At 40.7% G+C, this 17,416-nt stretch overlaps 1 protein-coding gene across 13 annotated transcripts in view; it reads left to right on the top strand.

Annotated features, from left to right (window-relative positions):
• The window catches only part of CFAP91 (cilia and flagella associated protein 91), a 147,105-nt gene that overhangs the window by 81,175 nt on the left and 48,514 nt on the right, over nt 1–17,416 (top strand). For 11 of the 13 annotated variants that reach the window (XR_014263002.1, XR_014263003.1, XR_014263004.1 and 8 more), the window contains 4 exons: nt 7,486–7,602; nt 9,379–9,450; nt 10,617–10,763; nt 13,345–13,566. Coding sequence is in view for 7 of the 13 variants with exons in the window: in XM_082460042.1 (XP_082316168.1) it covers nt 7,486–7,602; nt 9,379–9,450; nt 10,617–10,763; nt 13,345–13,566 (558 nt within the window). In the remaining 6 variants the exon portion in view is untranslated. Of the gene's footprint in view, nt 1–7,485; nt 7,603–9,378; nt 9,451–10,616; nt 10,764–13,344; nt 13,592–17,416 lie in introns of all 13 variants that reach the window. The other 2 variants (XM_082460043.1, XM_082460044.1) reach the window with 2 other exon arrangements.

Raw genomic sequence — 17,416 nt, 5'->3', positions numbered from 1 at the left:
GATCTTTATTATTTCGTTTTTTCTGCTGACTTTGGGCTTTGTTTGGTCTTCTTTTTCTAATTACTTTCAATGGAACGTTAGGTTGTTTGAGATTTTTTGTTTGTTTCTTGAGGTAGGCCTGTATCACTATAAACTTTCCTCTTAGGACTGCTTTTGCTGCATTCCACCAATTTTGGAAAGTTGTGTTTCCATTTTCATTTGCCTTGAGGTATTTCCTCTTTGATATCTTCACTGACCTATTTTTTTTTTAGTTACATGTTGTTTAGTCTCCACGTGTTTGTGCTTTTCCCTTTTTTTTTTTCTGTAACTGATTTTTAGTTTCATACAATTGTGGTAGAAAAAAAATGCTTGACACAATTTCTATTTTCTTAAATTTGTTGAGACTTGTGGCCTAGCTTGTGATCCATCCTGGATAATGTTCCATGTGCACTTGAAAACAAAGTATATTCTGCTGTTTTGGGATAGAATGTCCTGTAGATATCTATTAAGCCCAGCTGGTTTATTGTATCATTTAAGACCAGTGTTGCCTAACTGATATTCTGTCTGGATGATCTGTCCATTGATATAAGTCAGATTTAAAGTCCCCTACTATTATTGTATTATTATCAACTTCTCCCTTTATGTCTGTTAATACTTGATTTATATATTTAGGTGTTCCTGTAATGGGTGCATATATGTTAATGAGTGTAATATCCTCTGTATTGATCCCTTTATCATTACATAAACTCTTCTTTATCTTTTGTTATAGACTTTTCTAAAGTCTATTTTATCTGATATGGGTATTGCTACCCCTGCTTTTTTTTTTTTAAAGGGGTAATATTTTAATACCATCCTGTATGTGTGTGTGTACACATTTATCTGAATATTTTCAATCAGCTTGACTGAGGTATAATTTACATATAATAAAATACACATAGTTGCATATAGAGTTGGATGAGTTCAAAAGTACATATCCCTAAGTCAGCTCCACACAATCCAGATACAAGACATTTCCTTTTACCTTAGGATCCTCTCCCTGGTTTGAGAAAAGGAGCAATAAAGTATAAACTCTTCAAGTAGAGTTCTGTAAGTTTTATCAAGGCTACTGGTTGAGGATAGGCTCAAGAGCTTGGGCACTGGTGTATGAGAGCCAAAGTTTCAATTAGCCAAACAAAACACTTTACCCCTGCTTTCTTGTCTTGTCTTTCTTATCCAGTCACCCACCCCATGTCTTTTGATTGGACCATTTAGTCCATTGATATTTAAAGTAATTATTGATAGGTTTGTACTTATTATTATTACTTGTTTTCTGGTTGTTTTTGTAGTTTTTCTCTGTTCATTTCTTCTTTTTGCTTCTTCTTTTTTAGTTTGATGATTTTCTTTAGTAGTATGCTTATGTTCCTTTCCTCTCCATTTTTGTGTAACTACTGTAGGTTTTTGATTTGTGGTTACCACGGGATTCATATATGTTGATCTATAACTAAATCTACTTCTTCTAAACTGGTAGTAATTTAAATTCAAACACATTGTAAAATATCTACCTTTTTTGCTCCCTTCCCCCACATTTTGTGTTTTGATGTCCTATTTTATGTCTTCATGTTTATACCTTCACTACGTGTGTAGTTATATTTGCTTTTACAGTTTTTGTCTTTCACCTTTGTACTCGTTTATTTAAGTGGTTGATCCTCAGCCTTTACTGTATATTTTCCTTTCCTAGTGGGATTTTTCCTTTACCATAGTTTCTTCCTCCTTGTCATAGGCTTTTTTTTTTAACTTAGAGAAGACCCTTTAACATTTCTTTTAGTGTAGGTTTAGTACTGATGAACTCTTATTTAGTTTTTGCTTGTCTGAGTTCTTTGTCTCTCCTTCAATTCTAAATGATAATCTTGCTAGGTTACAGATTTTTCCCTTTGAATACTTCGGATATATCATGGCCCTCCCTCTGGCCTGCAAAGTTTCTGCAGAAAAATCAGCTGATAGCTTTATGGTGGTTCCCTTGTATATGACTCTTTGTTTTTTTCTTGCTGCTTTTAGAATTCTTGCTTTATCTTTAACTTTTGCTATTTTAATTATGATATGTCTTGGTGTGGGTCTGTTTGGGTTCACCTTGTTTGGGACACTCTGTGCTTCCTGTATAGTACCTGGATATGTTTTCTTTCTTCAGGTTTGGAAAGCTTCAGCCATAATTTCATCAAATACATTTTGACCCCCTTCTCTCTCTTTTCTCCTTCTGGGACCCTTATAATGTAAATGTTGATATCCTTGATGTTGTTCCATAGATCCATTAAACTGTTCTCATTTTTTGTTTTTCTTTTCTTGTTCTGATTGGGTGATTTCCATTATTCTATCTTCCAGATCACTTATATGTTCTTCTTTATCACCAATCTCCTATTCATTCTTTCTGTGTTTTCATTTCAGCTATTGTCTTCTTCAGTGTTCTGACCTGTCCTTTTTTATATTTTCTAGTTCCTTGTTAAAATTCTCTCTGTATTCATCTATCCTTTTTTCCTAATTCAGAAATCATACTTATTACTAGTGCTTTGAATTCTTTATCTGGTAAATTGTTTATTTCTGTTTAATTGGTTGTTTTTTTCAGGGGGTTTTGTCTTGCTCTTTCAATTGAGACAAATTCCTCTGTCTTCTTATTTTGCTTTTCTTTTGTTTCTATGAAATTAGATGAAACAGTTACCTATAGTGGTTTTGAAGGGGTGTCCTTATAGGGGAGCATCCCTATACAGTCTGTCTGTACCCAGTGGCTTTGGTGGGAGAGCTGGATTTGACATGAACACAAGTCACGTTTTCTCAGGGCATGTTGGCAACTATCACCTTGGTAGAAGGTGGGGCTGGAGATGGAGGTGCTAGGGCCAAAGCCTGTTGTAACGCAGGGCTTCCCCTCTGCTCAGTGACCATCACCGCCCTATCAAGGATGGGTTCCTATACCACGTTGATGTAGCAGAAGCCCTGAGGGTCAGGTCTGGGCTGGCTCCATTCCTTCCAAGTGTGCACTCTCCCCATTCCCAGCACTGGCACCCTTACCCCAAATGAGAGCAATGCTGGAGCAAGAGGGGCTGGTATAGAGTACTTGGCATGGACTGGAGCACAGGCCTTGGCACAGACCATGGTAATCTGGCTGGGGCCAGAGATCTGGACTGTCCCTGATGCCCTGCCTGTGTAAGCACCAGCAATGGCTGTCCCCACCCTGCTCAGATGCTGCTTTATGTCTGAACCACTTCTGTGTCTCACAGCCAAGCTTTTAAGCAGGGCTGGAGCATTCTCTTGGCTCAGGCTGGTGCGCACGCCGAGGCATTCATGGGAAACCAGCCAGCCACCCATGCAATTTTCAGTCCGCCCTCTTTGCCCTGCTTTGTAAGCAAGCATGCACATGCTCCTTCCAAGCAGAGTACAGGCTCCCACAGTCCACCTGTTACTCCCACTGTCCCTCTAACCAGCCAAGGGGATTTGTCGTCCCTGTGTCAGACCCCAGGACTCTGGTGCCCAATGTGTGACTCAAACTGCTCACTCCCTAGGGAGGATCTCTGCCTGTATTAACCCCCTCTTCTGGGAGGTTGCGACTTGATCATTTCTTTTCTATTCCTACCCAGTTCCATATGGATCTTTCTTACAGCCTTGGTTGTGCAAGAGTGTTTCTCTGAGTCTCCAGTTAGTTTTTAGTGAGAATTGTTCTACATGTAGATGTATTTTTGATGTACTCGTTGGGAGAGGTGAGTTCTGTGTCCTACTCCACCATCTTGAACTTCTCCAGACAAAACAGACTTTAAAACAAAGACTCTCCAGTGAATCTGCTGTTGTCAACAGTGCCCTCCACATTGCTAACTACCACACAGCGGTCAATTCTCTTCTCTCTGCAGTACTTGCCTGGTTACTCTCTCCTTCTTAAAACAGTTTCTTCAGTTGAAATCTGTAACACAGCTCTCTTGTTTGACCTTACTTCACTGAGCTCAATACAAGTCTTGGACACAATGTTCTACACAGTGAATACTTAGGCGATGATGATCATGATGACATGAAAACATCTTGTATAGTTATTAGATTTTTACACAAAGACACACACATAAACAACAGATAAGTAGTTTATTAACTGTATGGCATGATGATTATTTACCATTCATTAGGTGGAAGTGGATCACCATAATGGTCTTCATCTTTGTGGTCTCCATGTTGAGTAGACTGAAGAGAAGGAGGAAGATGAGGGGTTGGTCTTGCTGTCTCAGGGGTGGCAGAGGTGGAAGAGGTAGAAGTGGTGGAAGGGGAAGCAGGAGAGGCAGGAACACTTTACAGAAATACATTGTAATTTCTGTCTGACTTTTTTTGCTTTTTCATTTCTCTAAAAATGTTTCTATATGGTACCAATCCTTCTTCCATCATTTGCTTTAGTTTCAGTGCCCATATCATAGAAGGGTCCGTGTCATAAAAGGAAGTCAAAAGCAGCCTTGAATAATTGAAATTGTTCTCCCAGATCCTCTAATGTCACTTGTTTTCTGGCACTGCTTCTTCGACATCCTCATCCTCATTGTGTGTCACTGGTTTGGGAGCACGCACCTCCATCAGGTCGTTTTCTGTTCATCCCTCTGGTGTGCTGTCTTTTAGCTCTTGAATTTCTCCAAGATCCATGTCTTGAAACCCTTCACCCCACCACCACCTTTTCTGTCATATCCAGAATCTATTTCATGATTTCTTTGATTGACATTGTCATAAATCCTGTAAAGTCATGCATAACATCTGGACACAGTGTTCTCCAGCAGGAATTTATTGTTTCGGGCTCAATGGCTCTCACAGTTTTTTTCTGTAACGATGATGGCATCTTCAATGGTGTAATCCTTCCGGACTTTTGTGGTGTTCTATCAGGGTTCTCTTCCATAGCACTGACAATCCTTTCCACAGAGTACCATGTGTAATGAGCCATAAAGGTCCTTATCACCCCCTGATCTAGAGGCTAAATTACAGCCATTGTGTTTGGGGGCAAGTAGATCACTTTGACGCCTTTGGTGTTGAAATCATGGGGTTCTGGGTGGCCAGGGATGTTGTCCAATAGCAAAAGAGCTTTAAAAGGCAGTCCCTTACCGGCAAGGTACTTCTTGACTTCATGGACAACGCATTAATGGAACCAATCCAGAAAAAGGGCCTCTTTTACATCCAGGCCTTCTTTTACAACCAAAAGATTGGCAGCTGATGATTATCTTTTCCCTTCAAGGCTGGAGGGTTAGCAGCTTTGTAGATAAGGGCAGTCCTGATAAGAACCCAACTGCATTTGCACAAAACAGTGGAGTAAGCCTGTCCCTTCCTGCCTTGAATCTTGGTGCTCGCTTCTCTTCCTTACTAATAAATGTCTTTTGTGGCATTGTTTTCCAGAATAGGGTACTTTTATCTGCATTAAAAACCTGTTCAGACAGATATCCTTTCTCCTCAATGATTTTCTTAGTGGTGTCTGGGAACATATCTTCTGCCTCTTGGTCAGCAGAAGCTGTTTCTCCTGTTACCTTGCTTTAAGCCAAACCTCCTTCTAAAACTATCAAACCATCCTTTGCTGGCATTAAATTCTCCAGTTTTAGATCCTTCACCTTCCTTTCACTTTAAGTTCTCCTATAATGACTTCACTTTTTCTTGAATCATATTACAGTCTATAGGTATGCCTTTCATCCTGCACCCACATGAAAGCTGTATTTTCAACATGCGATAAAAAGGTATTTTGCAAAGATTGCAAGGTTTTCACATCTGCTGGTGTAGCTACAGTGATGGCTTCATGAATTTTTTTCTTTTTTCACAGTGGTCCTTACGCTGGATTCATTTATCTTGAAATGGTGGGCAACTGCAACTGCAGACCTCAATTTACGGTGCATATCAAGCAATTCAACTTTTTCTTGTAATGTCACGACTTTTCTCTGCTTCTTGGGAGCACTCCCACTGTCACTAGTGGCACTTCGTATGGCTCCCATGGTGTTACTCAGGGTTTACGGTATTGCACTAAACGCAATGAAGAATATACAAGAACTGCTAGAGATCACCTGTTACCATGACATGCAATTTACTGGAGAGATGAACTGTTCACTCATAGATGATTAGTGTAACCCTACATTTTAAGTGGATACTAGCAACACTTGAGCTCACAGCAGAAGCAATAAGAGGTAGTCATGAAATTATTACAGTAGTAATCTACTAGTTACTTTTATGCAGTTATGATTTAACACTGCATCTTTACATTTGTTTACATTTCTTTTGATTTTGAATGGCACCATGTATGGTCTGTAAGTGTTTATGTGCATAAGTTTTGATAAATTTTAACTTTTTATAGATTTTGTGTACTTTATGGTAGTAAATGATAAAATAGACTAATATCTACATATATTTTATGCATTCATGACGTACCTAACCTTTTCAATATTTCTGGGCTATGTGGTTTGTCTGCAAGTTTTAAAAAATTGTCAAAAATCTCCCCCAATTTTTCTAATATATTTATTGAAAAAAATCTATGTATAAGTGGATCCATGCAGTTCAAACCTATGTTGTTCAAGGGCAAACTGTACTTTTAAACTGCTGCTGCTTCCTATTGATTCATTAGTTTGGGTTATCATAGAGCTATTATATATATTTGCCATCACATTTATTTTCAGGAAACTCGGATGCTCTGTTACAACCACAATAATTGGATGTGGTTCCAAATTTTACTCATAATTTTCATATTTTTATTAATTTCAAGTCTTGGCTTAGTGCTTCATCACTTATTTAAGTGTTTTACCACTTATTTGTGTTTTTATGGAAAAAATAATATAAAAATTATGTGATGAAAAAGTAATGAAAGTGTGATTTTAAAATCACAGAGATCAGAATTTTTGATACTTTTAAGTTAAAAAGTATCCCCCTATGTCTGAAAATGGAACTGATGAACAAAATCTTATGTATAATTTTGGCAGGATTTTTGATGATCAAAAGTAAGAAAATAAAGTGCATGTTTAAACAGAAACACATACACTCTTCCACAAGGAACCATGTTCAAAAATCTTGATGTGTAGGCCTTCAAGCCCAAAGTAAAGCTGTCTTCACTTTGAGATAATTGCCATTTAATGCCCCTTAGTTCCCCCATAACAACAAAACATACTAAATATTTCAGTCATTTACTACACAGGACAATTTTCTATTGCCCAGGTAGTCATTTAAAACAGCAAATTAGCTCATGTGGAAGAATAGGAGTTGGGGGTTTTGCTTGCATATACACATGACAGAACCTTTCAAAAACTCAAAAAAAAAATGTTTAAAGTCTCCAAAACTTTTGATTAAAATGGATACACCTAGAATATGTTTCATGTTTGTTCAGTGGTTAACTTATGCATGGGAATATCATAGGTGCACCCTGATTTGGACTTTCTCAAACCGTCCTAGCATGGCCATAGAGAAAATTATTTTTGATTGATATTCAGATCTGTGGCCTAGATTTGGTAGTGGGAAAAAATACAAAGGTAAGAAATGACACTCACTTGTGTGTTATTTCAGGCACTGTTGGAAAAGAAGAATAAGGGCCTCGAAGCAAAGAAACCAATGCGTTTTCTTCAAAGAAAGCCAATACCTCAACCTCGACTTCCAACTCCAACTTTGGAGTTGAGTTCCAATGTAAGTTTGAAGCTTCTTTTATTTGAAAAGCTAAATTCAGTATTGCTGTTTATTCTCCAGATAGTTTGGGTTAAAAACAAACCTAACATAACAGCGTTCATTTCCCAAGATCTGACTTACGTTGCCTTTATCCTTATGTTTCAAATGCACACACAAAAACAAGCAAAATGAAATGAAATCTAAAGTCAATCCTTTTCAAGAATAAAAACACAAAGAAGAAAATCTTCCCAAGAAAAATAGGCATCAGAAGGTAATTCTGATGTACGTCAAATAAAAAAAAAGATCGAATGATGATCAGTTACTGTAACTGTCTTCCCGCATGAGGAAGTGGCTGATGACAGCTGGAATTAGAGAGGAATGCAATAACAGAGGTGTCATCAAGACTGGCTCAGAGAGTTCACCCTGACCAGGGCCGTACCTCACCTTCGCAGGGTCCCAGACTCAGTTTGGTCAACATTCCATAGTTGGTTAGGATTTAAAGGACTGACTCAGACTAAACCTACAAGAAACTGCTGGAGATGCCACAATGCAAATTTGTTACTTTACGGAGAGAACTATAACTGCCTGGTATATCAGGATATTGCTCTCGGGAGGTCAGCTTGTTATCTCCCAATACAGGGCAGTTCTCACAAGAAGCCAAACTGTACAGAAGGTTGTTGTGCTTTGTCAGAGGGAGGGGAGTTGACGGGAGATCTCACTAGCACCTCCGATGGCTCCAATGACTCTGGAAGGACTGGAATGCTCCCGCTGACTGGACACGATGTGCTTCTGGGCAGTATCCCCTTTTCTAGACTTTGTGCCGACCACTGCCTGTGGTTAACACGTTGTCATTCACGAGTGTTAATGCCACTGATTCCACTGTTGATTACTTTTGCAGTCAGAGGGGCTTTAAGTAAATTTGCAGACTCTGATCTTTCTGCTTTTTTTTTTTTTTTTTTTTTTTAAAGATTTATTTATTGATTGATTGATTGCTATGTTGGGTCTTCGTTTCTGTGCGAGGGCTTTCTCTAGTTGCGGCGAGCGGGGGCCACTCTTCATCGCAGTGCGCGGGCCTCTCACTATCATGGCCTCTCTTGTTGCGGAGCACAGGCTCCAGGCGCGCAGGCTCAGTAGCTGTGGCTCACGGGCCTAGCTGCTCCGCGGCATGTGGGATCTTCCCAGACCAGGGCGCGAACCCGTGTCCCCTGCATTGGCAGGCAGACTCCCAACCACTGCGCCACCAGGGAAGCCCGATCTTTCTGCTTTTGACATACACTTATTTAAGGTGATTTTTGTAGATAGCTGATCTTATCCATTATATTCTTATTTTACCAGTTTAGCTAAATTCTTGTGAAAAGCACCTCATTTTTGACTCTGATATAGACCAGCTGTATTCTTTGTCTACGCATGAGCAAACATGAGAATACTATTGCAAAAGGGATGTTATTAGCAATACTTACTTCTTCAAGAAAGATTTCGCTGGAAAGGAATATAGAAAAAATGAAAATGGCTTAATTTGTAAGGATACCATGACAGTGGGTGAATTTTTTGCTTCTGATGTAATTTATTAATATCTTATTTATCATGAAAAAATAATAATGAATTTTAACAATACAGTAAGTAACATTTAAAGTCCTGTATGTTCAAAGAGGGATGATGTTTTATTCTCTTTAAATCCTTCTGGCATCTAGCTTTTTGCTAGATATAAATCTTTTGCTTGATATAAATCTTCAAAAAAGTATTTGATGCTGACTGCTGCTGTTCTCAAGCTGCTTGGTTCTCCCTTTGTTCTTTTAGGAAGAAGAAGATATAGAAATGGCTGTGATCTACCTTCAAAAGTTACTCCGGGGCAGAGTCGTTCAGAACATGGTGTGTACGGTGCAACCACTGGCCCTGTTCTTCTCCTTTGAGAACAGATTTACAGAACGCATATGTGCTTGGTTCCTTGGGGTGAATTGCCTCTTGCACCCTGCTGTCCTATGGAACTATGCTCTTGCATTGCCATAGTTTGCCCGAGTGGCACAGTAACAAGGCAAGAAAGGACCGCCTGCTGTTTGCTGTAGTGTAACCAAGGCAGTGTGAAGCTAATGTCTTCCTTGGAATTGCTAAATCCAGCAATTTTCATACCTGAATTTTGACCCTAAACATCACAAGTAGATTCTCTAATTTTCCACAAAGTTGTAATACAATTATCTGCGTTTGTATGTAGCTAGCAATACCTGAATAATAAATGAAATAGCTAAGTAATAACTACAGTTTTGAACTCTTACCATATGTTCACATTATATATTCTTTGCTCTCTACATATATCAGCTCTTTTTTTTTCTTGTATCAATTACCCATTTTACAGGCGAGTAATATGAGTCTGAGAGGGATTATGTTAACTGCCAGCAAATTCAACTCTGGTCTTCCTGACTAAAAGCTTTAGCCAGATTATTTGTGCCACTAGAGCAAGCTCACACTTCAGTTTAAAAATGGACTGATATAAAGCCTCAGCTGAAACATTTTTTCTCCCCAGACAGCTGTAACTCTTAAGAGACTCAGTTATGGTGAGTAAGTCCAGGGAGGCTGGATGAGCATCCTGTGTCCAGCATTATTCTCTGTCCTCCTGCCAATATTTCCCCAGGAGAAACACAGCAGTTAGGTTCAGACGGCAGATCATGTATTCCAGATGAGGGGCAAATCTCTCGGAAAAGAAGATATGACCATGAAAAATACCACCCCCAGGCTTCTTAGGGAAGGAGCAGAGGAAATGAGGAGAAGGCTCTAGTTTCTTAACATGACCCTATAGTTGTCACCTTGTCTTTGAGAGGCATTTTAAGAAACTGAGTCAATAACTAACCTATAGCTAAGCTCCTTCTCTGCCTGAGCAGCTGATGGTGCAGAAAAGAGGGCTAACCGCTAGCTCTGTGGCCCCGAAAGGCAGAACAGAACCCTCTGCTCACAAGCGCCTCACAGGTCACTGCCTGCGAGGCCTCGTGCCTGGCACAACGGATGCTGATTTGCAAGTCTCTCTCTGATCTGATTTGACACAGATGTTTGAAGGGAAAGAGAAGCGGCTGGAGTTGATCCAGGAGCTGCGCACCAGCCACGCACTGCAGGAAGAGGACAGGCTGGTGAAGAAAGCCGAGAAGCAGGTGACCCTGGCCTTGCAGCGACAGAGGAACTTGCACGAGCACAAGGTTCTTTCCTTTCCTCTCCTTTTCTTGTCCCATTTTCGCCCTTGATTTTTATTATTCTACAAGCAACATTATAGTAACAATAAATGATGTGAGGAAAAAGAAACACCCCCCACAAGCCCAGCATTTTTCATCAGTGGTGCTGCAGTCCAGAATTTGAATGGGCTGTGCCCTCCCTGAATTGAGTCTGCTCTTAGTTTTTTATTTGCAAAAAGAAAAGAAAAAAACCCCACATTTTTAAAAGGTTTTCTCTTCCAATCTGTCTTAAATATTTGGTGACTCTATTATATTTCAGTGGGAGCTTAGCAGAATGAATAAGTAATTAAAGCAATAAGAAAAAAGTGAAATGGGATTTTAAAAACTATCCACACTCATTTATGAGTTTTGGAGCTGTACATAGCTCATGCTCCTTAAACTGCATATTAAATATGTTAATATGATATTCTGTGACTTTCACCGGGTCATCTGAGCTCTGTGTGACTGATAGTAGCTGCTAATTGCAGCTCTAACTTGACCACTGTAAATGTGTTTCCTACTTTCTTCTGGCATTTGTCTATATACACATAGTATTTAATGTTGTTGACTACAGTATACACTTTTTTTTTTGTTTTTGTTAAAATGTGACACATACTTTTAATTTTATTTATTTATTTTTGGCTGTGTTGGGTCTTCGTTTCTGTGCAAGGGCTTTCTCTAGTTGCGGCAAGTGGGGGCCACTCTTCACCGCGGTGCGCGGGCCTCTCACTATCGCGGCCTCTCTTGTTGCGGAGCACAGGCTCCAGATGCGCAGGCTCAGTAATTGTGGCTCACAGGCCTAGTTGCTCCGCGGCATGTGGGATCCTCCCAGACCAGGGCTCGAACCCGTGTCCCCTGCATTGGCAGGCAGACTCTCAACCACTGCGCCACCAGGGAAGCCCTAGATACACTTTTACTATCTGTCCCACTTATCTGTAAATCAAAATGAAAAAGAACCAATTTGCACAGAGTTTAGTGTTACAAGAAAGTAAATTTGGGACTTCCTTGGCGGTGGAGTGGTTAAGACTCCGCACTTCCAATGCAGGGGGGCATGGGTTCGATCCCTGGTTGGGGAACTAAGATACCACATGCTGCGCAGTACGGCCAAACAAAAAGAAAGTAAACTTAGGTCAAAGCTAACATGACCCACCTTTAGTAACAAATGTAACTCTTGTTTTGTGAATTAGGCACAAATGTGAAGCAGCTCGGAAACGAGCTCCACTTTATTCCTTTTACATGACAGCAGGACTGGGGATGGTCTCTGAGTGATGGGAGCTGGTTTGCAGGGAGGGAGGAAGAAAGCCACAGACTGTGAAACCCAGCAGAGGAACCAGAGAAAGAAGAGGAGAATGCAGACACTGGAGTCTCTAAATCTGGGCATCCTGGAGCCCTGGGAATGATGGAGACGGGCTGCACTTCTGTTCAGACAGGGAGCAGAATGCCCTGGCAGCAGAATACCCAGGACCTGGACGGAAAAATGCCCTCCTTGGCCCCTTCAGGGTTTCTGATTATAGACTTTAGCAGCTACAGCTAAGACAATCCAGGATTTTCAACCCATCTACCTCATTTAGTGGATAAATACTTGATAGACATCATGACAGCTAAGAGCTAAGGGAGGAATTAATGGGAAGAACTGTCACATAGCCACAGACTCGCCCTGCTTACCTTCAGCTGTTCCTGGATACACCAGTAAGACGCAGGCATCTGTGGGAGTGGGCACCCCACGAGTACCTACAGCAATGCCCATCCTCTCATTTTCTCCTTCTCTCATATTGAGGGAGAACCGTCAGTGTGAGAGCAGCAAGTGCCTGGGAGAAGAGCCTTTCCCCCTTATCCCTGAGGATAGGAGCAGGAACACAGTACAATCGTCTCACTTTTATTCCGCCTGTGCCGAAGCCGGCACAGAGAGATCCATAAATAGATACTGTGGCTTACTCCTGGCCAAGAACCCTAGGCCCCTATTTTACCTCAGTGATTACATAGACATGTAGGCTTGTTTCCTGCTCTGTTTCAAAGATGGTTCTTAATGACTTTGAAATTATTTAAATGAATAAAAAGTACTAAGGTTTTCTACTTTCATGTTACTGAAGATCTTAAAATTCCCCAAACTTGTGTTAAAGGACAAAGCATTGAAAAATTAAAAGGTATCATGAGTGAATTTTTAAGAGATTCTATTTTTTTGAACTCCAATATTATCTTTTAATAAAAACCTTGACATTTCCCTTCATGTCTGGGAAGACCCAAGCACTTTACCTTCTGGATAAAATTGAAAGAAAAAAAAAAATTCTGTGTGGACACTAACAAATGTTTTGCTAACTCCTCTTTATAATTTGAAGACTATCATCCAGCAGTGACTGATTGAGCAATTTACTTTCTCAAGTCTAAGTTTGTATCATAAGTTTTCCTAGTAAAACCCTTGGGTTGGGGCCAGTCTGGAGATAACAGTCCTAATAAAAACTAAGTGCGTTCTGAAAGTGAAGTGACTGTCAAGGATAATCCAGCATCCCTCCTCATAAATCACCATTCTTAGTGGAATCTGTATCCTCATAGTTATATTATTATTTTCCAGGTGTCACTGGTTGAAAACCATTTGGCCGGACTGGAAGGATGGGTGCTGGCAGACATGTTTGACTTCCTGTCCAAAGAGCTGGTGAGACTGCAGGAGGAGAGGAGGGTCCACGCCCTGGCCATGCTGGCCGAGCGGCAGCGCAGGATGCGTGAAGCCGAAGAGAGTGGCCGGCGCCAGGTGGAAGAGAGGCGCCTGCAGGAGGAGGACCAGATATTTAAGGAGGCGAGTGGGGACGTTGCCAGGAAACGTATGATATGAAATGACTTTCGTTTTTTGTTTTTCATTGTCTTCAACAAATAACGTATCGAGTTCCTATGATATGCCCAGCACTGTGCAAAGGCATTGTGGGGCACTTTGGAGGGAAAAACCAGGTGTGGCCCCTTCTCTCCTGGTGCTTAAATCCTATATAACATGCAAATAAGTGTAGGATCAGAAAATGTGTTAAGTTTCATGAAGGAAACAAATGGGGCCCGGTGACATATTTTGAAGAAGCCACTCTGCTTTGCTGTGTGAACAGGTTGTAGGGAGGACAGGGTGGAAACAAGGAGACCAGGAAGGAGGCTGATGAAGTAACTCAGGCCAGAGTGAGAAATGGGGTAAAGTCAAGTATGATGTCCAGTTTCTGGTGTCAGTGAGTGGGGAGATGGTGGTTCTATTTTCTGAGGGGTGGTTCTATTTTCTGAGGTGGGAAAGCTGAGGGTGGAATAGGTTTAGGGGCAGGAGTGGAATGAAGAGCTTGATTTATATTAAGTTTGAGACATCTTAGTGGAGGTGTCATTTCAGCAGATGGATATACAAGATGGAGTTTAGAAGAGAGATTTTGACTAAAGATACAATCTTGGGAATTAGGAATGCCAGGCTGGTAAATCAGAATTCTGACCAAGACCCAATAGATGTGAAATTCCAAAGTGACCAAGATGCAAACTCAGAGGAAATCTGAGGAACTAGTAATATCTCAAAGCACTCTCACCCTCATCAAGTATACAAAAGCTCAAGTGTTAAAACTGGAGGGGATTTGTGAGGAAGATTTCTTTAAAGGGAGCTGTGCTGTGACTAATTCCCCCCAAAAATCACACCCAGAGGTGGGGACGAGTACTTCCCCTTTCTTGGAGAGCTTGATGTGTATTCTTTCAGTTAGGGCGTCTCACCCCCGGAATGGAGAGGAGGGAGCTGGGCAGGCTGAGGGGAGGTGGGCACAGAAGAGGCTGCAGGGGCGGCCAGCACACCCAGAATATATGAAGGCAAAGGCTGTGTGAGTTTCCCTTGTGTCAGATGTGGGCCAGATGGGAAAGGCAGAAAAAAGCCAACCTGGAACTTAAAAAAATTCCTATCTAAGAGGCTGTCTGAATTGTATTAATATATGTGGATAGTTTTGAGCTCCTCAGGTTAAAAAAAAAAAAATGCTATGTCAAGTTGGGGTCTTCTTATTTGATCTGGGATTCAAAGGATTTACCCAATTCCCATGGAATTAGGATTGACCCCTGAATAGTATTTGGTGTGTGTTTTTTCAGATAAGAAATTGATTAAAATTAAACAGATTTCCCATCTACTATACAGCTTAAAAAAGTTTTGGGTTAAAGCTTTTTAACTGTAGTGTCATACAGCCTATAATAATAATTCATATTCTAGCTTCCTACCATCCTAACACATTTTTCCTTAAAAAGAGTTACTGAAATGTAGAAATTTTTAGCAAACCAGAATTTACTCTCCTCTACCTAATATCACTAAGGAAAAACCAGCTGGGATGGGAAGAACCAGTTGGGAGTGAGAATAAAAGGAAAGAGACAGAGGAACCAGTATCCTCAGAAACACGGAAAGGAAGAAGCTGGTGAAAGGCTTCTAGGAAGTTATCTTTTAAGTGGGAACGATCCCAGGAAATGTCAGCGTGTCTAGGAGGGGCAAGAAAGGGTTAAGATGACCCTTCCAGCCTGATTTAAGGATCATTTATGTAAAATAAGTATCCATCTCTGGACCCCAGCATCATTTAAATTCCCTATCTCCCATCATATGACCCTCTTAAAGATAAATATGCTTACACATAAATAGACCAAAACCAAGAAATGTACACGAGTAAATTTCCAGAAAAATAACATGTAGATATTGAGAATCATAGATACAGAAAGTCATAGACTCATATTTTAAACACATACACACTTTTGCACATCTATAAGTTAAGACACACTCACAAACATAAGCCCACATGCACAATATTAGCAAAGATGGGAGGTACACACATATAGCCACCCATATGTTTCCTTATTCACTTATGCACATACAAGCACAAATGTGTCCAGAAACATACACATTTATAAAGATATATGTAAACACACAAGTACATGTATTACTAGAGGTGAACCACATTAAACTTTCCACCTCTGAACTATTACAAGACTCAACTGTCTAACCGTTCCATCTAGGTGTGACTTGTTTCCTGAATAAGCCTGTGGTCCCCATGGAGCAGGACTCTCCTCTGCATGGGAGCAGGCACGTGCCTTCCACAGCACCAGCATAGCCCTCTGCACGTAACAGACTTCGAGAAAATATATTTTGGTTGGTTGGTTGTTCGGTTGAACTGTATTAAACTGGTCATTGGGTCTCTCCCATAAGGAAGGCATAGGAATTCAAGGTTATGGACTTGGTGTTTTACAGGTAGATATTCAGTAAACATTTCATATTCAGAGTCCTGCTGCAGTGCCAGTCAAGAAGCAGGCACTGAGTTGTTACTGAGTCCCAAGCATTATCTCAGATACAAAGAAATACTCACACATTAAATAAAAAGTGCCCTTCCCCCAAAGCTCAAAATCTGTTGAGACAGAATGCATACAAAACTAAGTATGACACCCTTGATGCTTGTGATACTTCCTTGGTATCTACCTGTAAAACAGGTAAAACTAAACGATTATTTATGGTTGACTTAGGGAGCAAAACTCTAAAGAATAGGAAGTCTTTACCATCAACTCAAGAGAGTGGGAAGGGTCTGTGGTCAGGTAGAATTCACAGTGACCTCTGGGATCTTAGCAGTTGCTTGACCCTCATTCATTGCACTGTACATTTATGCGCTCTGCACTTTTTTTTTTTTTTAATTATTTATTTATTTTTATTTTTGGCTGTGTTGGGTCTTCGTTTCTGTGCGAGGGCTTTCTCCAGTTGCGGCAAGCGGGGGCCACTCTTCATCGCGGTGCGCGGGCCTCTCACTATCGCGGCCTCTCTTGTTGCGGAGCACAGGCTCCAGACGCGCAGGCTCAGTAGTTGTGGCTCACGGGCCTAGTTGCTCCGCAGCATGTGGGATCTTCCCAGACCAGGGCTCGAACCCGTGTCCCCTGCATCGGCAGGCAGATTCTCAACCACTGCGCCACCAGGGAAGCCCCTTTTTTTTTTTTTTTAACATCTTTATTGGAGTATAATTGCTTTACAATGGTGTGTTAGTTTCTGCTTTATAACAAAGTAAATCAGTTATACATATACATATGTTCCCATATCTCTTCCCTCTTGCATCTCCCTCCCTCCCACCCTCCCTATCCCACCCCTCTAGGTGGTCACAAAGCACTGAGCTGATCTCCCTGTTCTGCACTTTTCTAAATGTATATTCTATATTCTTTCAAGAAAGCTTTAAAAAGAAGCAGTCCAGGGCTGAAAAGATAGTTAAAAAAAGTCACCAGAGACCCAGGATCCTTCTGGCTTCCTGCTTTTCTGTCCCTTGGGTGTGACCCTCATGGCAGTTTAAGATGACTGGTGCATTTTGTCCCCATGAAATGAGAAATGAAAAGAGAAAAAAAAAAAAAAAGCTACATCTTTCCCTGTAAGAATCCTTTAAGAGGAATAAAGAAAGGACATTGTGTAATACATCTTAGTCTCTGCCACAGTTAGGTAGCTTGACCAAATTACATTGCTGGTAAGAACAAAGGCAGGATCCAAAACAGGGTTATTGACTCAAGCCCATGATCTTTCTGCAGTGTTGTCTTGCCCACCCCGTAATTCTAAAATGAGCCAGATAGGTAGGGGCTGCCCAGAGTGGGTAGATAGGTGGATTAGAAACAGACCATCTATAGTTTAAAAAAAAAGAATAATGAAT

Source organism: Balaenoptera physalus (genome assembly GCF_965194825.1).
Source record: "Balaenoptera physalus genome assembly, chromosome: 4".
Taxonomy (NCBI): Eukaryota; Metazoa; Chordata; class Mammalia; order Artiodactyla; family Balaenopteridae; genus Balaenoptera; species Balaenoptera physalus.
This window is presented reverse-complemented; position numbering and strand designations above follow the sequence as displayed.